Here is a 17718-nt window from a genome sequence, read left to right on the forward strand (position 1 = left end):
CTACAAGAGGGAAGAACATTTGATAACAACAGTTCACAAATTGATTACATTTTGACTAGAAGAAAACATCTTAAGGTTGTGACAAATTGTAAAGTAATTCTAACACCAACTGCTGTGCGCAGACTTTAAAATAAGACCGAAGATAAGAACCTCTGGACGCAATGGGATGAAGACAATTAAGTGGTTTCGCTTAAAAGATGAGCGTGTGAGGAATCGTTTTAGGGAGAGGGTGTTAGAGAGGATTTCGGATGGACTGGAACGTGTACAGGATTGGTGGAAACATAATTCAAAAGTAATCCTGAGCTGTGCAATCGAGGTGCTTGGTGAGACATCTGGAAAGATTAGAGAGCAGGAGGAGGATTAGTGGTGGAATAATAATGTACAAGTGGCAGTGACAGCTAAGAGGAAGGCAAAGCAGAAGTGGGATGAGTCAGGAGTGGAAGAGGACAGAGAGGTGTACAAAGAGAGAAAGCAAGAAGCCAAGAGAGTTGTGGCACAGGCGAAGGCCATGGCATATCAAGATCTGTATGATCAATTAGAAACAAAGGAAGGACATAGAAACATTTACCAACTAGCGAAATGTAGAAATAAAGCAGAAAAGGACATCTTATATGTGAGGCAGGTCAAAGACGCTGAAGGAAGAGTATTATGGAGGGATGTGGACATAAGAAACAGATGGAGAATATACTTTGAGGGACTTTTGAATGAGGAAAATGCAAGAACTCACAGAGAAGATGGGCAGCCTTCTGAGGGGATGGTGCAGAACATCAGTAGAGTGGAAGTGACGGAGACCATGAAAAGGATGAGGAATGGAAAATCGGTGGGCCCCGACAGGATTAAAGTGGAGGCATGGAAGGCACTGGGGGAAGAGGGAATTGACTTGCTGTGGGACCTGTTCATGAAAGTTTGCCAACAGGAAAATATACCCAAGGAATCGAGGGAAAGTACTCTTTGTCCCCATCTACAAGGGTAAAGGGAATGCACAAGACTGTAAGAATTACAGAGGAATAAAGTTGATGGTCCCACACAATGAAAATCCTAGAAAGGGTTCTTGGTGGAAGATTGAGGAAGGAGGTGGAGATTGCAAAGGAACAATCTGGCTTCATGCCTGGTAGATTAACAACAGATGCTATCTTTGAGTTACGGCAGATGATGGAAAAGTTTCGAGAGAAACAACGGAAGCTACATCTGGCATTTATTGATCTGGAGAAAGCATACGATAGATTGCAAAGGCAAGAAGTCTGGAGATGTCTGAGGGAGAAGAAGGTTCCGGAGAAATATGTCAGGTTGGTGCGGGAGATCTACAGAAATGTGAAGACAAGAGTTCGGGCCTGTTTGGGACAGACAGAAAGTTTTCAAGTAACAGTTGGCTTGCATCAAGGGTCAGCATTAAGTCCGTTTCTGTTTAATATTGTGATGGAGGTGGTGACGGAGGAGGTAAGAGAAGATGTGCCTTGGACAATGTTGCATGCAGATGACATCTTGTTGTGTGTAGATTCAAGAGAAGAAGCAGGAACTAAACTGGAAAGATGGAGAAAAGTACTGGAAGAGAGAGGTATGAGACTGAGCAGAAGTAAACAGTATATGTGTTGCGCAGTGGGCGGCCAGCAGACAGATCTGGAGCTGGAAGGAAATGTCATCAGGAAGGTGAGAGACTTTAGATACTTAGGTTCAACAGTGGAAGAAGATGGAGGAGCTGAGAAGGAAGTGGGATGCAGGATACAAGCGGGTTGGAGGAACTGGAGGGAGATGGCCGGAGTGTTATGCGATAAGAGGGTGCCGATCAATCTGAAAGACAAAATGTATAAGACAATAGTGAGGCCAGCTATGACGTATGCTATGGAAACTGCGGCCCTGAGGAAAAATAACATCAGCAGGATGGAAGTAGCAGAGATGAGAATGCTTAGGTGGATGTGCGGTGTGACCAGAAAGAATCGTCTGAGAAATGACTATGTCAGGGGAACAGTGAAAGTTATGAACTTAGGAGCGAAAACACAGGAGGCAAGGTTGAGATGGTTTGGTCATGTGATGAGGAGGGAGGACGAATATGTGGGAAGAAGGGTCATGCAGATGTATGTGCAAAGAAGGAGGAAGCGTGGTCGGCCAAAGAAGAGATGGAGGGAGCTGGTAGAAGAGGACTTGAGAACGAAGATCTTGGATGTGGTGACAGCCCAAGACAGGAGGATGTGGAGGAGACTCATTACAAACAGTGACCCCACTTAAGTGGGAGAAGCTGCAGAAGAAGAAGAAGAAAGAAATAAAACCGCTAATAATTTGATTCAATCAGCTGGCTTCAACTATAGGTTTAAAACCTTCAATTTAGATGACTTAACAGGATGGACAAAGTTTGTCCAACATTAATTCATATTATGACCAACGACAACGTGATTTTTGTTTTCTGTAATAAAACATTTTATCCCTTTAACTGCTGATTTTATATTCTACTGACATTGTCCCACGTGCTGAATTAATTTTGCAAACAATTTATAAATAAAACCAATTAAATTTCTGAAATAAGAAGTCCGGACAGCATCATACATTCTTGATATACACTTGTTCATTTACAAAAATGCCAATCATAGTGTTTTATAAAATTTGCATAATCAAGTGTCCAGTTGATTGTGCTAATTACACACATTAATTTGTGTGTAATTTACATAATCTACGGTGATGCTCTCCGACGAAGAATGTGTTATCAGAGTGGATCCTTGTGGTGATATTTGTGGCTCTTCTTATATTATAAAAAAAGCCATCTATAATATGTGCAATAAAAAAAGTTCCTTTTCCCCTTGACGTCTTTTAATGATATTCATTATTTTCTTTTCTTGGTAAGACAACCAGGAATATTTTTGGTCATTTCCGGAAATGCAAATGAGTTCATACAAAAAGAAATATCTTAAGGAATCGCTTTTTAGACTTCGTTTCCAATAAATTGATCTTTCGGTAGATTTTTTAAAGTAATTTTTTTTTTGCTCACAATACATTTGCCTGTGTATAAAACGAATAAATACGACATAATAATACTACTATCGAATGTTCATTGTTTAATTAGACTTTTTTGCCACTAGACAATGCCACAGAAACGTTGTTCTGTATTGTTAACCTGAAGCGAATAATTGTTGCAGCTTAACGAGTTAATTGTTACGTCATTCGTTCATTAATATTATTATTACAATAATCATATATCAAAACTATTGTGTGTACTCTGTGTAACTATGTATAATAACGGTGCATATCGATTCAAGAATGAAAAGTGAAACAGTTGCCGGTTTGTTCATTTTCCAATAACCTTGTTCTATAGTGCGATAATAATAACAGATTTAAATCGAAACATGGATAATTTTCAGCCGCAAGCTATTTCTCTTTTGCCAAAAACAATTCTAAGTCAACTTGGCACTTAACGGTAATGCGATATGGGAAGGGTTCACGGTTATGATCGCAATGATGTGGCCGAATGAGTCTGATACGAAGAAAAGCTCAAGGCCATAAGTTGGATATTGATGACAAAACCAATTCTTCGGGAACAAAATCCACACAATATATCATGCGGAATGCCTGCATAGCGTCAATGTGTAAAGATAGACTGCCGCTATTCTTGTAAACCTAAAGAAAATTGAGATACAGATCATCCTTTTTTTACTAGATAATATACCCTCCGGTGCATTTGTCTCTAACATCTGTTCTTTACACCTTTTTCTTTCTTTTCTTAGTTCATCTGTGCCAGAGTTTTTTTTTTCTTTACTTAATGCATACTTTTGTTCGCTGGCGACTCCCAAATGCTGATGAAGCGATGTCTTAATCTAATCACCTGGGCTTTATAGCCTCGCGCGTCTTTAAAATTTTAAACATTAGTGTAGACAATCATCTCCCTTGGGAGGTGATTATCTACACTAATGTAGATAATCACCTCCCAAGGGTACGAGGTGTAGAGGTGAAAGGCTAACACTACCTTAACCTGCAATGGCACCTCACTCGAAATGAGGGGGTGCAATTATGTTTTGCTGAGATTACGTCTTATGCGGAAAGAAAACTGTCAGTCTGTTCGGAAAGAAACGATCACATCTTCAAGAAAAAAAAATGTCGTAGTTGTCACTATTGTGGTTCTGGTGTGCCAATCAGGTTGCATTGCACAGATTAACTCACGCGAGTTAGTTTTGTATCCTTAAGCGATTTCAATCTCGGGCGCAGCAGAAGAAAATTGAAAACACCTGCAAGAAAACAAACTGGTTTTGGTTCCTCAGTTTCGAAAAATGTGTCTTGAAGTTATCCTGAAGGAGCTGTTAAACGAGACGATGATCCTTAAACGCCGATACCGATACAAAATTGCTCTAAGTGACAACCGTGTGTTCCACCACACCATTGGGGATTTATTAAACTGGTTCTTCAGTTACAGCTCAGCTTGGCTTGCATTTTGGGTTTTATGACCGCTAAATCTTCGGTTAACCCCCACTTGCACGAAAGGTTTCTTTTCCCATAGCAGACAAGGAAGCAAACACGTGATAAATTACGCAAATAACATCTCTGCATTAAGAGAACAATTAAAAGTTTTTTTAAATTTTTCCCTGCGATATAAGATTTTATTATTTTAAAGGTAGATTCCATAGCCATTATTGAGCGACTGAATACATCATCGAAGACGCCGAAAATTGGTACATCGAACTGGGCGGATAAAAATGAGATAATCTCTAATTTAATGCAGCAATCTTCACAGCAATTTCCTAACCCGAAGAGATTAATTACTTATCACTATTTATGTTCACACTACATTAATGTTCGCAAAAATAATATTAAACTAAGCCTGTAATGGTAAAAATTTCACGAAAATAATTTGATGTTTGAGCAACTTGCATGTTTCATTTTGCTAATTGTTTACGTAAACGTATTAGGAGATATCTAGTTATATCGAGAATAAGAGATATATTTAGTAAAATATATCTCTTATTCTCGTTTGTCTTAGGGTAATCTGGTCTTAGTAAGACAAGGTGGACGAAATAATTTTTTTTGTCATTTCCGTAAAGGTAAATGAACTCAGAAAAAGAAAAGGCTAACATCTTAGGGAATTACTTTTCGGACTGCGTTTCCAATAAATTGACCCTTCGGTGGACTTTAATTTAAAAAGTAGTGTACGCATAAATAAGAGAAATAATAATAATACTATTACACTAAGCCTAAAATAGCTTAGTGTAATAGTATTATTACACTAAGCCTACAATTGAAATAATTTGCCAGAAGATATTGATATTGACGACAACAATGTATTTTTCCGGTAAGTCATTTGCGCAATAAATCAAAAAGGGCCCTGATATGTGGCATATGTATAAGGAAAGGTTGCAGATATTCCTCTAAATATACATAGATATTTATTATTTTTATTTTATTTCTACCTCATCCCGTGCATCTTTAAGATCAAACTGAGCCACTTTTATTCCTGTTTCAAATTCTTTCCCATCCTATAAGCACATTTTGTCTTCCACGTATGGTCTGTATATTCTTGTCCACTCTTTTCGTAGTTCACCCGTCTTCTTACTGTTTTTCTTTACTCACTGCATACTTGAGATCGCTGGCGACTTCCAAATGCTGATGAAGCGATGTTTAATCTAATCACGTGAGTTGTTATAACCTCGGACGTCTTTAAAATTAAGTGAAGACGTAATCATGTCTCCCTGGCGTTTACTATCGAAAAGATGATTCTGGATGAAGGAAATTCACAAGAATTCGCCTTCCCATCGATTGTTAACATACTCTGCGGATCTCTCTCTCTCTCTCTAAGAGTGGGTCACGCCGAACAACGCAGTATCCTAAATTATGGCACGCTCATTCACGCTAACATATGACAAGGTGAACAATTTAAATATTCCTCAGGGTTCTGTGTCGCTTACAGAACGTGATTTATAACCGTAGCGTTACTTTATCAGTTTCGTAAGTTACTGAAGAAGTTAGAAATAGAAAAATTCATTTCTAAACACGGTCTAGTGGCTTTGAAACTTTTGATATTCTGCGCCCATCGTAACAGCCCCATACGTCACTTCGTTAACAAGTCAAATCATAAAGTGACCCAGTTTTCCTAACACCGATCCCATAACGAATTGCGTTTCCAGAGCAACAGCATCCTTTGCGAAGTGCAGCACAGGCACACGAAAGGAGCGATTCTCATTGGGCTGACAAGAGTCAGTCCCAGAGATGTTCAAAGAATCCCTCGGGAAAGACGCAGTGTGTTTGGAGCGTCCTGGTTAATTTTGACGCGATGTCGCCACCTAAGATGGGGAAAATGTCACCACTAAATTTCGGGGATGTTCCTTCAAGACCGTTTCATTCCTCACATCCCGCTTTCTGTAGTATAAGACAGTGTAGAACCTTCCCCCTTCTCTCTCTCGTTTTGTATGTTTTCTCTTTTGTAATAACATAAGTACTCCGTCATCCGCATCCTGAGTTGTCATCGATGCTTTCTTCACGATTCAAAAGAACGAACGAACGAAACAAAAACCTTTTATGTTGTTTTAGGATTTTCTTTGTTGATGTGTTGCATTATGCTGTGTGTGTGTGTGTGTGGGGGGGGGGTAATGAAGTCGGGAAAAAGAGGATTAGTTGGTAAGAACAAATGCGAAGAAGAGAGAAAGGAACGCAAAAACAAGAAAATAATGACATCTGCAGCAATGGAGTTTCAGATTTAAAATAAAGCTTGCATGTAGAAATATATTTTTACGGAGCTGTGTCGAAACTCAGTTGTAAGTAGGATGCTGATTGGTTTAAAAACATTTCCAAAATATGTGAGAAATATTGATTCATTTAATAAAAGTACGAAATGAAATATTCTATTTTGGCATCCTTCCATTAATAGTAATCAAAAATAACGCTTGGGATAAAAGTTTTACCACATTTTGTTTGAATTCAAAATCAGTATCTGGCGAAAAACGACAGACCAGCAATCAAACTCGTGATTCTCAACTTCAGCAATCGTTTCCCAACCATGTAATTTTTTTTAAAGGGAGACGATACACACTAAGAAAAATAAGGTTAAGCACCACTGAAAGGTCTGTTGCTGCTCTTCCGATCTCAAACCTCCCCATTTCTGTTAAAAGTGGGGAGATTTCAGGATAAGATGGGATGCGATTGCTTGAGTAGAATAGGCTAAACATACGTTTCAGGGATGAGCCATAATTAATTCTCTCGCGTATTATGGAACAACATCCCGCTGGGCGAAACGAACTCGGCATCATTAATGAGCACGAGGCTGTTCACCATCCTAGTACAACCGAAGTAACTTTTAAAAGCGTAGCTGCAAATGTCTTTGCGATCGTAATTAGCTTCCCTCGATATCAACTCTACCGTCTGGCACGGAGAAGAAATCTCTCCGAGTAAAAGCCATCTCGAAGAAGTTTGGATTTCGGAAAGGATGGAAGGGATTGATTCTTACACGCTGATCGATTGCTTTTCGTAAACAAAACTCGATGAAGACAATTTCACAATAAGATTTTAATATTTGTCGGAAGCAACTAGTGGCAGTGGATGGTACGACATTGTGAGCGAAGGTCTGGGGAAAAACGATTTTTTTTTTCAGAAATTACTGAGGTGAATAAAAAAGACGTGTCGCGTTACTGTAGCGGACAATCATCATTTTTCTGACATTTGAAAGAAGCGTTTCATTCGAAGAAATCAACCATGAAAACGATTGCAACTAAGAATTTAAGTATCTGCAACTAAAAGGAGCTATTCTGGAAAACAAAGTACCCCCACCTCTAGGATCAAATTATTGGTTGAACAATAAAGAGAAAATGAAATGGAAGCATTTTCATATCAAGAGAAAATTCGTTATGGATTTAATTGCAATTGGACGTAAATCAACATCATATCACTGAAATAATGCCTCGAGTTAGCTGAAACTCCTTAGAATTAATTACTCCAATGCTTAAAACACCTTAATGGCCAAACCGCCTTGTTTTGGTTTATTGCCCAGCAAAACGGGAAGAAATTCGTGGTTTATTTCCCACCTTTTATCAGAATGAAACGCGATTTTAAAATTGCATTATCACAATATTTATTGTCGAGGTATTAATTAAATATTTATTATTCCACAATTATTGTTGTTGGTCTCACGTATTTTTCCTTCTGATCCTTCCTTAGAACACTTCTAAGTGCTCTAAGGAATTCAATAAAGCAATTATGGAATATTTTTCATGCTAATGAAGATCTCAACTCCAATCAGACTAAACTCGTGGGGGGGAAGGAAATTACGGAGGAGTGCTTCCTATGCGGACACCTCTAAGATAGCAACAATCGTTTCAAATAAATGTGAAATACGGTTGTTTGATGTCCTTGAAAATTTGACGAAATGAACGGGATTATAAAGAGTGATGTTTGAAAGTAAATGCTGATTGGTGTTCCTCGCCTTAACTTGAACTGTTTCATGTGTTTATGTTCTCCGTAAGCAGTGGTCAGATGGGGATATTTAACGACTCATTAATCCAATCTCTGACACGAAGCAATGTCACTTAAATGAATTAAGTGTTTTTATCTAACACACGTCCATTAAGTAACCTTTAAAAGTGTTTCCGGTATAATTGTCATTTTCTGGGTGGGGCTGTCACACCCAGGTGAGGAAAGGTGTTTGAATAGGAAAGAAAATTACGAAAATCAACTTCCTGTAGTAAGGGCTTGTCAGAATGCTTAACACGCCCTGTAATTAATGAGGTGGTGCTTGAACACCTCACGAAACTTTGTAACAATCATTTGGGAGTGGGAACAAGATGCCAGAAAGTACGTAGGAATATTGAAAGTTTTTTTTTTTTTTTTAATAAAACATACTAGAAATTTGGTAGTATTATCCATGCAGTATATTTATGTATCCATGGAGAAATATTTAGCTGCAGCAACTTATACATTCCTTGACACGTGCAAGTTGCTTCCAAATAATTCTTCTTCTTCTTCTTCCAACAGTTTTTATTCCCGCTTCCAGTTATCTTAATTGTTTGAAGCGAGTGTTGTTTGTTTCATTCTTTGTCTTCTGCACGATTTTGTAATGAAACAATGAACGTGATTGTCTTTTGTTGCTCTAACAATAACTTTATTGTAACAATTAAGGTAAACAAAAATTAATTTGGAATTCTTAGAGTTTGCATTTATTTGTTTATTTTTCGATTTTTTTTACTTATTGGGAATCTAAGTAAAGTTCTTCATGAAAATCCTTGATATATATATATTTAAGAGAAAAATAATTCTAATATTAAAAAAGCCAAACGGCTATTTTTCTGGCGTAGATAATTGAATTAAGGGGATAAAAATCCCTTATTATTTTACAGCCAGTATGCGAAACTCTGAGATCGAAAACTACGATCTAAGAGTTTCATGCCAAAGAACTATCGGCGTAAGTGAACACCTGGTAGTAAAAAAAAAAAAAGAAGGTTGAAACCGGTCTGAGTAGTGACCTCTCCTCGTAATGTAAGGCAGTATTACATCTCCTAGGAGCAGCGTTTTACATTATGAGAAAATATCAAGGATAGTGAGGGAGCTTGCTCCACCTTTGCTTCGAGTTGCCTTGGTGTTGTACTACCACGTGTTCACTTAAGCTTGGATTCGCCGATAGTTCTTCAGCATGAAACTCTTAGATCGTAGTTTTCGATCTCAGAGTTTCGCATACTGGCTGAAAAATAATAAGGGATTTTTATCCCCTTAATATAATTCTTATATTATTTCGCTTCCCATCCATCCAAATATAAACAACAACTTTTCGATATCTGCTCAGAATACCTAAATTGCATTCCGTTTTATTTTTGGATTCCTTTGAAGGCAGTTTTCTTTTCATTAAGAAACGCATCCAAGAAATTTATTCAATACCTTTAAGGAGTGTACATCATCTGGGATTTGCTTTCCTTAATGCAAACACACCACTCATGACGCATCATTAAGCCATTAGCTATTGCAATCCCTAAAGGAAACGGTACCGCCGCTATCCAACCTTAAAATTCAGTTAGTTTAAACCCTTTGAAATTTCCAAAACGCAGCGAAGTCTGAAATGATACGGATGCACGTCGCAAATCAATCTCCTTTCGGAGAGAAAATTCTCATATCTGGGAATAGTAAAATCAGCAATTCCGATAGTGCACCCTTCGCATCACTGTATGACAGATGTGTTACGCGGAGAAGCCTCTTATCAAGGGGCCAATATTTATATTCCTGTCAAGCAAGTTGCAATTACATCTCTTGATTTGCAGGGTCCTTTACATGGCGCGTGAAATGATTTCATTTATTGATATTCAGCACCCAGCGCATGTCTAGTAGCATAGGTGGTGCTATCGATCTGGTCAATCGGTTTCGCGATAAATACGCATATTCTAGAAGAAGATATTGCTATCTTTTTTTTAACAGCGACCGCTTTCTAATTTGTAACATTAAACCAAAAAACAAAAAAGTCGGAAAGTTACATGTCCTCAAACGTATGCGACCAGTTCGTGCATCCGTCATTGTCCACAGATGCTTGTGCATCCTTGAACAATGACGTATACTTCGTGTTCTGTATAGGCCGGTAAATCACACACCGGCGCGTGCGTTTAATACCTCCTCTTTCCAGAATGAGTACGAAGAAGAATTACATTATTCGGTCAGGCAAACGTTTCTTGGTTTAAAAGATTATCGGTCGCATACAAAGCAGTACGACGTGGCACTGCGCATTAAAAAAATCTCGCGTACAAGGCCTAATACAGGCAGGTGTTTTCGTATATCGCGAGACCCATTCTTTCTGTTTATGTGCGTGTGTGTTCACGCATCCATTGAGGAACAAACAGAAAATAAAGTGAAATTGATAAAGCGTTGATAATGTTGATCGACTAAAACATTACCCTCCCGGTTGTGGCATCCACTATCCAATCAACAGAGTTGGATGTTTTGTGAATATATTCAGGTGGGAGATCACCGCCACCTGGTTACTGAGAGGCACGAAATAGCTTGCGAAAGATCAAAGTTTGGTTTGCAGCTAAAAATTTCCGTCAATCCACCCATGACCGCTAAACTTAGGTCAATTTTTGTCGTGACAATTTAATTTAACAGTACTTTGCTTCGTCAGTTCAAAATATAATCTCTTATTGCGTAATAACTTCCACACATGTTGTTGTGGAAGTTATTACGCCATGCAGTACTCACGAGAACAAAGCATGGGAATCACTTTAACTTTATTTGAAATAACTGGGCTGCTTTTCAGTATAATAAGTCAAGGATGCATCTTTAGTCGCTGAACACGGCACATTAATTGATTTGGATGGTGTGTTCGAAAAAAAAAAGCTGGCCTGGTTGTCAGAGTGGATCCGCTGTCCAACCAACAGATCGTGACTTCGAATCCCGCCTTCAGCGTGGATGTTTGTAAAAACTTGCTCTGGACGATCGATGGCTCGAGTCAATCCGCTTTTCTTTCAAAATAAATCAAATGCGAAAATAGAACCGAAGTGAATCTTTAGACGGATTTAAAGGGAAGGTCTTTTCTGGAGTTCATAATAATCCCCTTAAGATCATTCCCTTTTTAACAATGAATGCCTGAAATTGTTTATTATTACTAAAAAGCTACTTAAGACCATGAGCCAAGTGTCTATCAACTGCGCATGTTTGCCAGCCGGTTAATTCTCCTTACAACAGATGCCTACCAAAGGAACACTTTAGGGGAACTTCAGTTGCTGGATAGTGCAAAAATCCGTCGCCAGGCTTTGCAAAAATGGAGGGCGTAACTGGCAGGTCATAAAAATTCCAAGAACTTGCACGGAATACAGAGTGTGGGGATAGAAAAAAAAAGTTTCCCTTCTTATGATGATCCATCCTTTGCATGGCTGAGAAGATAGAAACAAAAGTGACAACATCCCTGTTAAAATGAACGTCCCTTACCAAGTGTTTCACCTTTTTTCCCAGACGACCCGGAGAAAGACGCGGGGCCATTGATTGGCCGACTGCTGTATCTTCATCAAAAGCCAAATGGATCAATACGGTGGCGAAGGTGGACAAACTCAGATCATCTCTGCAGAGGTAGCGTTAACGAATTGACGGGATATACGATCGAATCGGCCTTCTATCCGACCTGCGTTAAAACCGCCTTTTCGCATTGCCTGCGATGCACCGGAACTGGAAACACAGCGGGAACACCGAGAGCCACGTTCGTGAGCGACCTCCCTCGCTTCCTCCCGTCCGACAAAATTCGCAAAAGTGCTCCCGTTCCGTGAAAGTACCGCAATGCGCGTTCCCTTCAAAATACGGCGCATGCGCTTGTGCTATCTTTCTCTCCTCTGTCTTGCTAAGGTTAAATTTCGGTACTTCCGATCCGAATGCAGCTTGGAGCAAACTGTGCGAAGGACGCGGACAGTGAAGGCGTACAGCTGTAGACGTGATGTGCACGGTGCTGTACGCGGGTCAACTAGTGTTTATAACGATGCGGCGGAGATTTTTAACCTCACGTAACGACCTCCGACAGAGATAAGGCTGCACGAAGAACTCTTCGTGTTTTCTGAACAAATTTAAACAAATACTTAACGTTGCTATTTGCGGGTGACCTAAATATTCCGATGGGTTTGTTTTCTGCTATCTTGTTTGGATCCATGCGAAAGCAAAATGATTCGATTAAAATTCAAACAGGGCAATTGAAATTTAATTTGTGCGAAGCCATCAACGGACTCTTTATTTATTGTAGAAACTTTGACACATGAATAAGAAGAGAAGGATTGGGATGGAACCCTGAAATACCTTTCGACCAGTGTTACAGAATTCAGTATTATAACACACTAAAAATATACACTTTACATTTTTATCTGTTTGTTAGTTGAAAATTAAAATGGGCATTTTGTAGCCGGTCTCTAGGTTTATTTTCTCTTTAATTAAACTCCGAAAGATAGCAATCACGTGACTTCGCCGTATCAGTACCCTAATCGACTTTTTGCGCAGGCTACCGAAGTCTCACGACATGATACGCATCAAAGTGTCTGGTGACGGGGATGCCGTGACAGGTCGTGATTAATGCAGGCTTCTTGCGACCTCGATGGCTGATGAAGTTTTTCCAAGGAAGCGTTATCTTAGACAATATTTTGAGGGTAACAACAATTAAATTACTTCCTCAAAAAGTACTTAACGGAGTCATTTTCAAAATATCAGAGTCCTCATTTTCAATGGTGAATATATTTCCAAAAAAAAATTCTTTGCAAGTCGCTTTCCGGAAATTGTTTTAAAATATTTCAGTTTGATCATCGAAAGTAAATAGAACAAACCAAGAATAATCAGAAATTTACTGATGGGATAATATCAGTGAAACTTAAGTAGATTAATTAAATCGTGCTATTGATAATAACAGCACTGTTCTAGTGCAAAAAGAAGTAAACCACACTAGGTGGCGCTGAACTTTCTATATACAATTATGTTTCCATTGTTATCAGTGATCTGGTTGGTGAATCCGCTCTCCAGCCAAATGGCTGAGAGTTCGAATCCCGCCGTGACATGAATGTTTGTGATTGTCTAGTGGCGGGAAGGAAGCTGCGTTCGCTAGTTGATGGAGACGGAGAGTTGTGGAGCAGATGCCCTCCCTCAAGGAGTCTTTGGACTCCTTGTGGGTGTCACGTAATAATGATAAGAATTGTTATCATAAAATTTTACACCGTAAGGTGTGTTATTCTTTGAAAAATCCTTCTAAGAAAAACAAAAAGACTACATTAAGAGTGAATATTTCTCACAGAAATATTCAGCGCCCATATATCTCGGAAAGTATGTTTGACTTACGAAGCCGTAATATAAAGGTACGCCTCGTGTGCAAGAAACCCTGTTCAGTTTGCATTGCCATTTGATATATTCCACAGATGGCGCTACAACAAGTTTCATCTGACAATAGAAGTGTAATCTACGGTATACATTTCTCATAGGCAAATCCTTCTGCAAGTATCACTGAAGACCTGATTGGCAGTAACGTACTGGAAACTAGTTAACATTATGGGGAGCTGTAGAGTTTATTGCAACGCTTTTTTGTTTCGGTAGGGGCAGATGTTCATTTCAGACATCGAGCAACTAATGGCACCTTGCTTCGTTTTCATGTAATATCCACGTAGGACAAAGTTATAGCTTTGTAACCACCACAGAAGTGGTTTTCTGTAAGAAATCTCACAAACACAATAAAGAAAATAATAGACTATTCCTTTGGATATTCAGTTTGTGAATCGGAAGAGAAAACACGTTAGCTATTAAACGAAACCCATTCAGTTGAAAATGATTATGGATTTTTTTCTTTTTACAATTAAAATATTTTATATTTAAAATGTTGACATCGAGTCATATTCATGAGGTCTATTGGACAAACACCTTACAATATTCATGATGACTTCCAATATTTATTTGATTTTAAAAATATTTCAATCTCGATAAATATTACCATATTTCGTTTGAATAACAGAAAAATAGGAGGTCATCTAGCGAGGGAAATGAAAAAAAAAAAATAACGTACTGAATAATCGCCTCATAATCCTCCCACAGCGTATCCCCAATGGACAATTTTTAACCGCCTGGAGTACTTACAGCTGAATTCTAGATTCAATGTTAAAATAGATGGCGCCACCTACACAAGTAGCTGCACATCATGCTTTATACATCAGTTTAAGGATCAATTTATGTGCTGGATGCCCCAGAAAAAGATAAAATAGAAAACAAGGATGGAATATGGGGAGCGGTAAGAGAAAGGGTTGATTATTCTAGTTTTATTTCAGATATTTACTTTGAAGTTGGTAGTTCAAGGCGAGCAATAAACGATTCGTTCTAATTTAAGACCTTTACTGTTACGAGGCTTAAAAACCTCCCTCAGCAAATAAACAGATGAAGCTTAAGATGCTGTACAGTTACAGAGACAAAAATCTAGAAAATGATCCACGATATTGTTCAATACAACAAAAGTCGCTAATCAAAAAAATTTGTTCTTTTACTAGAGGAACTACGCGCTGTATATTTAGAAATAAGTTAATTGTTAACTCACTGAAATAAAAAAATTTATGCTGCAAAGAAAACTCTTAAAGTAATCCACAAGTTCTCGTTTTAAAAAATATATTTATCTTTTAGATTTCATCCAAGCTTGTAAATGAACATCGCGCCTATTCGACACGCTGTAACCACTTAACTAGCAAAGCGTACTGAAAAGTATTATTGTTCTTCTTCAACAATGGTTGTCATGGTACATGGATTTTATATTACGTCAACAATTAGACACGTTATATCTTTTGGGAATTGCTATAGCAGAATTGAATTGATTTCGGGGTATTATTTCTCCAATTACTATGCAGATTTATGATTTACTTTGATGCTTATCATCTAAAATGCATAATTTCATGTGATAAGTTTTAGTTCACAAATAATTTCATAAAGGCTTAAATTGTAAAAAAGGTTGCCAACACTGCAGAATAATATCACAGACGTGATGCAACATCACAAGCCTTGAAACTGCGCAGGATGTAAATAGGGAGCGATGGCTGCAATTCTAACATTTAAGGAGCTTTAACTACCGATGAAATGACACCAGTTTAATAGCAAAAATTCCGTGTGGTCCATAATTAGGCATCATGTCGCTCGCAACAGCGATCCGTAAATTATTTAAATAGCAAACAAGGAGACTAATTGGATTTTAGATGTTGGCGAGTGCGTATGCAGTTCCAATGTTTTGCGTGCGCGACTAATGCAGGACGACGACTGATTTTTGTTTTAAAATTAAAGCCGGATTAAATCAGCTTTGAGATGCAATCGCTAATCAAATCTGAATATTTTCTTAATCGTGGCCCTGTATTACGTAAATCTTCCTTCTTATATATATAATCCCAAAACGGGGGTGCACTCTAGTTAAGAACGCCATTTCATACTACGCACATTCAAACTTTTCCGAATACTTCGCGTAAGTTACCGCCAAACAACCGAAAGATAGCGTTCCTGATTTCGTCATCAGACGAGAGGACTTCACCAGTCCCGCGGAAATCGATAGAAGGTTGCGCTACTCACCCCTTGCTTCTCTTTTTGTGAAAAGCCCTCTTGATCCGGATGAGGAGAAAAGCTGCCTTGTCCATGGTGAGTGTCCCGACACTCTTGGAGGTCGGCGGAGGTGCTGTGGCCATCGTTATTCCTCTCGGGCCACCGAAGGACATCGTACAAACACAACACACGAAAACACAAACCCGCAGCTCTGCTGCTGCCGAGGAACGAACGGGGGATGGTGACGGCGCCGTCGTCAGCGCCACAGTTTATCCCTGCTACCTGATAGGTTGCCTTTCTCTCCCTGACGGTCTGCTCCGCGGCTCTTCTTGACCAAAACTAAGTGTCGCTGACGGGCACTCCGTGGATGGGTGCGAGGTTCTGTTTTCGATACGACCAATCACAGGCGTTACTGGCGCTGTTATTTCTACACACAAACGCACGAGAGTGTTCTTTTCGGAGACGATGCTGCTGCTGCACGTGCAAAGAAGAAAAAAAAAAACCGTACACGGCGTAGGTGTGCACTGGAGGAGTTGAGATCGTCAGCAGGAGTTTCAGGCGGGCACTTTCGTGCGGTTATCTTCCTGTTCGATGCGGACATTGCTTTTATCGTTAGAGTGAGACTGTACAGCACGTGTTGATTCCGAGATAGTCCACCTTATTAATTTGATAAGACAAACTGGTAAGAGAATTTGTTTTACGTTTTTCTATTTTTTTCCGCTTTTTGTACTGTAATTTTTGCATTCAGAAGGAGAATTTTCTTGAACGAAAACGTCGAGCTAGTTCAATCACGCCAGCCTTTATTTTCGCCAAAATTTGGGAAAAAGGAGAGATTTGCAATAATTACAGCACAAACGTTGTTATGGTGTGTTCAGCAGATTTTACATATTACTGTCCTCAAATTAAAAACAAAATACCAAAATATTTAATTGTTTTAATGAAATAAAATTCATTTCATGCACGGCAGAAACCTTTTGAGCAAAACGTCTCTCATTTGCCGGCCTGGTTGGCCGAGTGGTTAGCGTATCCACTCTCCAGCCAAAAGGCTGCAGGTTCGAATCCCGCCATGGGCATGGATGTTTGTGATTGTCTGTGAAAGTACTAGTGGAGGTAGTCGGCGGTAGATGAAGGTTGGTGGAGTAGTGACACGAAGAGTTTTAGAGTAGATGCCCTCCCTCGACGAGTTTTTGGACTCCCAGGAGGCATGATGTAATAATAATTTAAGTATTAAATGAAAAGTACGATTCAAATTCAATAATACTTAAGATGAAGGTTTATTCTGACTCCACAATCCAACCCTAGTAACAATGCATGGTTAAAGGCACTCAACGAAGCCTCTTTGAGTAATTGAACTCGCTCATCTTAAGAATTAGGTCAGAGAAACAGCACGAGGATATCCTTCTGGGAAAATCTCTTAAGAGTGAGATACTCTAAGAAACTGCACACTTTCTTACAGTTCGTAGTCCGAGAGAATGCTGAAATACCCGCAGTTGTAAATCATATATCTGACTTCTGACAGCCCAATTCCAAACCCAGGCTGGGCATCTGGATGAATTGAAATTCATTCACCTCGCAGATGCCGTTAAAGACCAGTCCGTGGGCCTAAGTTGATTGTTCGCAGAAGAAATCAACAGATGCTGACTGAACCGAAAATAAAGGGCGAAGTTCAAATCAGTTGCCAGATGACGTAAACATTTCCCAATCACTTCGGTTATATCCATCTCGAGCGCCCTTGCCATGTAGCCAGAAAGCACTCGAAAAGAAATA

General features: G+C 39.1%; 1 protein-coding gene across 1 annotated transcript in view; it reads right to left on the reverse strand.

The window, feature by feature from the left end:
- The window catches only part of LOC150096506 (ankyrin repeat and fibronectin type-III domain-containing protein 1-like), a 147801-nt gene extending 131728 nt beyond the window's left edge, over positions 1–16073 (reverse strand). Inside the window, exon 1 of the mRNA XM_090408763.1 lies at positions 15982–16073. Within this exon, the coding sequence (XP_090264889.1) occupies positions 15982–16046 (65 nt within the window). The 5' untranslated portion in view covers positions 16047–16073. The remainder of the gene's footprint in view (positions 1–15981) is intronic.
- Positions 16074–17718: the final 1645 nt, after the last annotated feature.

This window comes from Typopeltis vanoorti, chromosome 18, assembly GCF_054136105.1.
Source record: "Typopeltis vanoorti isolate ZY-2024b chromosome 18, IOZ_Tvanoo_1.0, whole genome shotgun sequence".
Classification (NCBI taxonomy): Eukaryota; Metazoa; Arthropoda; class Arachnida; order Uropygi; family Thelyphonidae; genus Typopeltis; species Typopeltis vanoorti.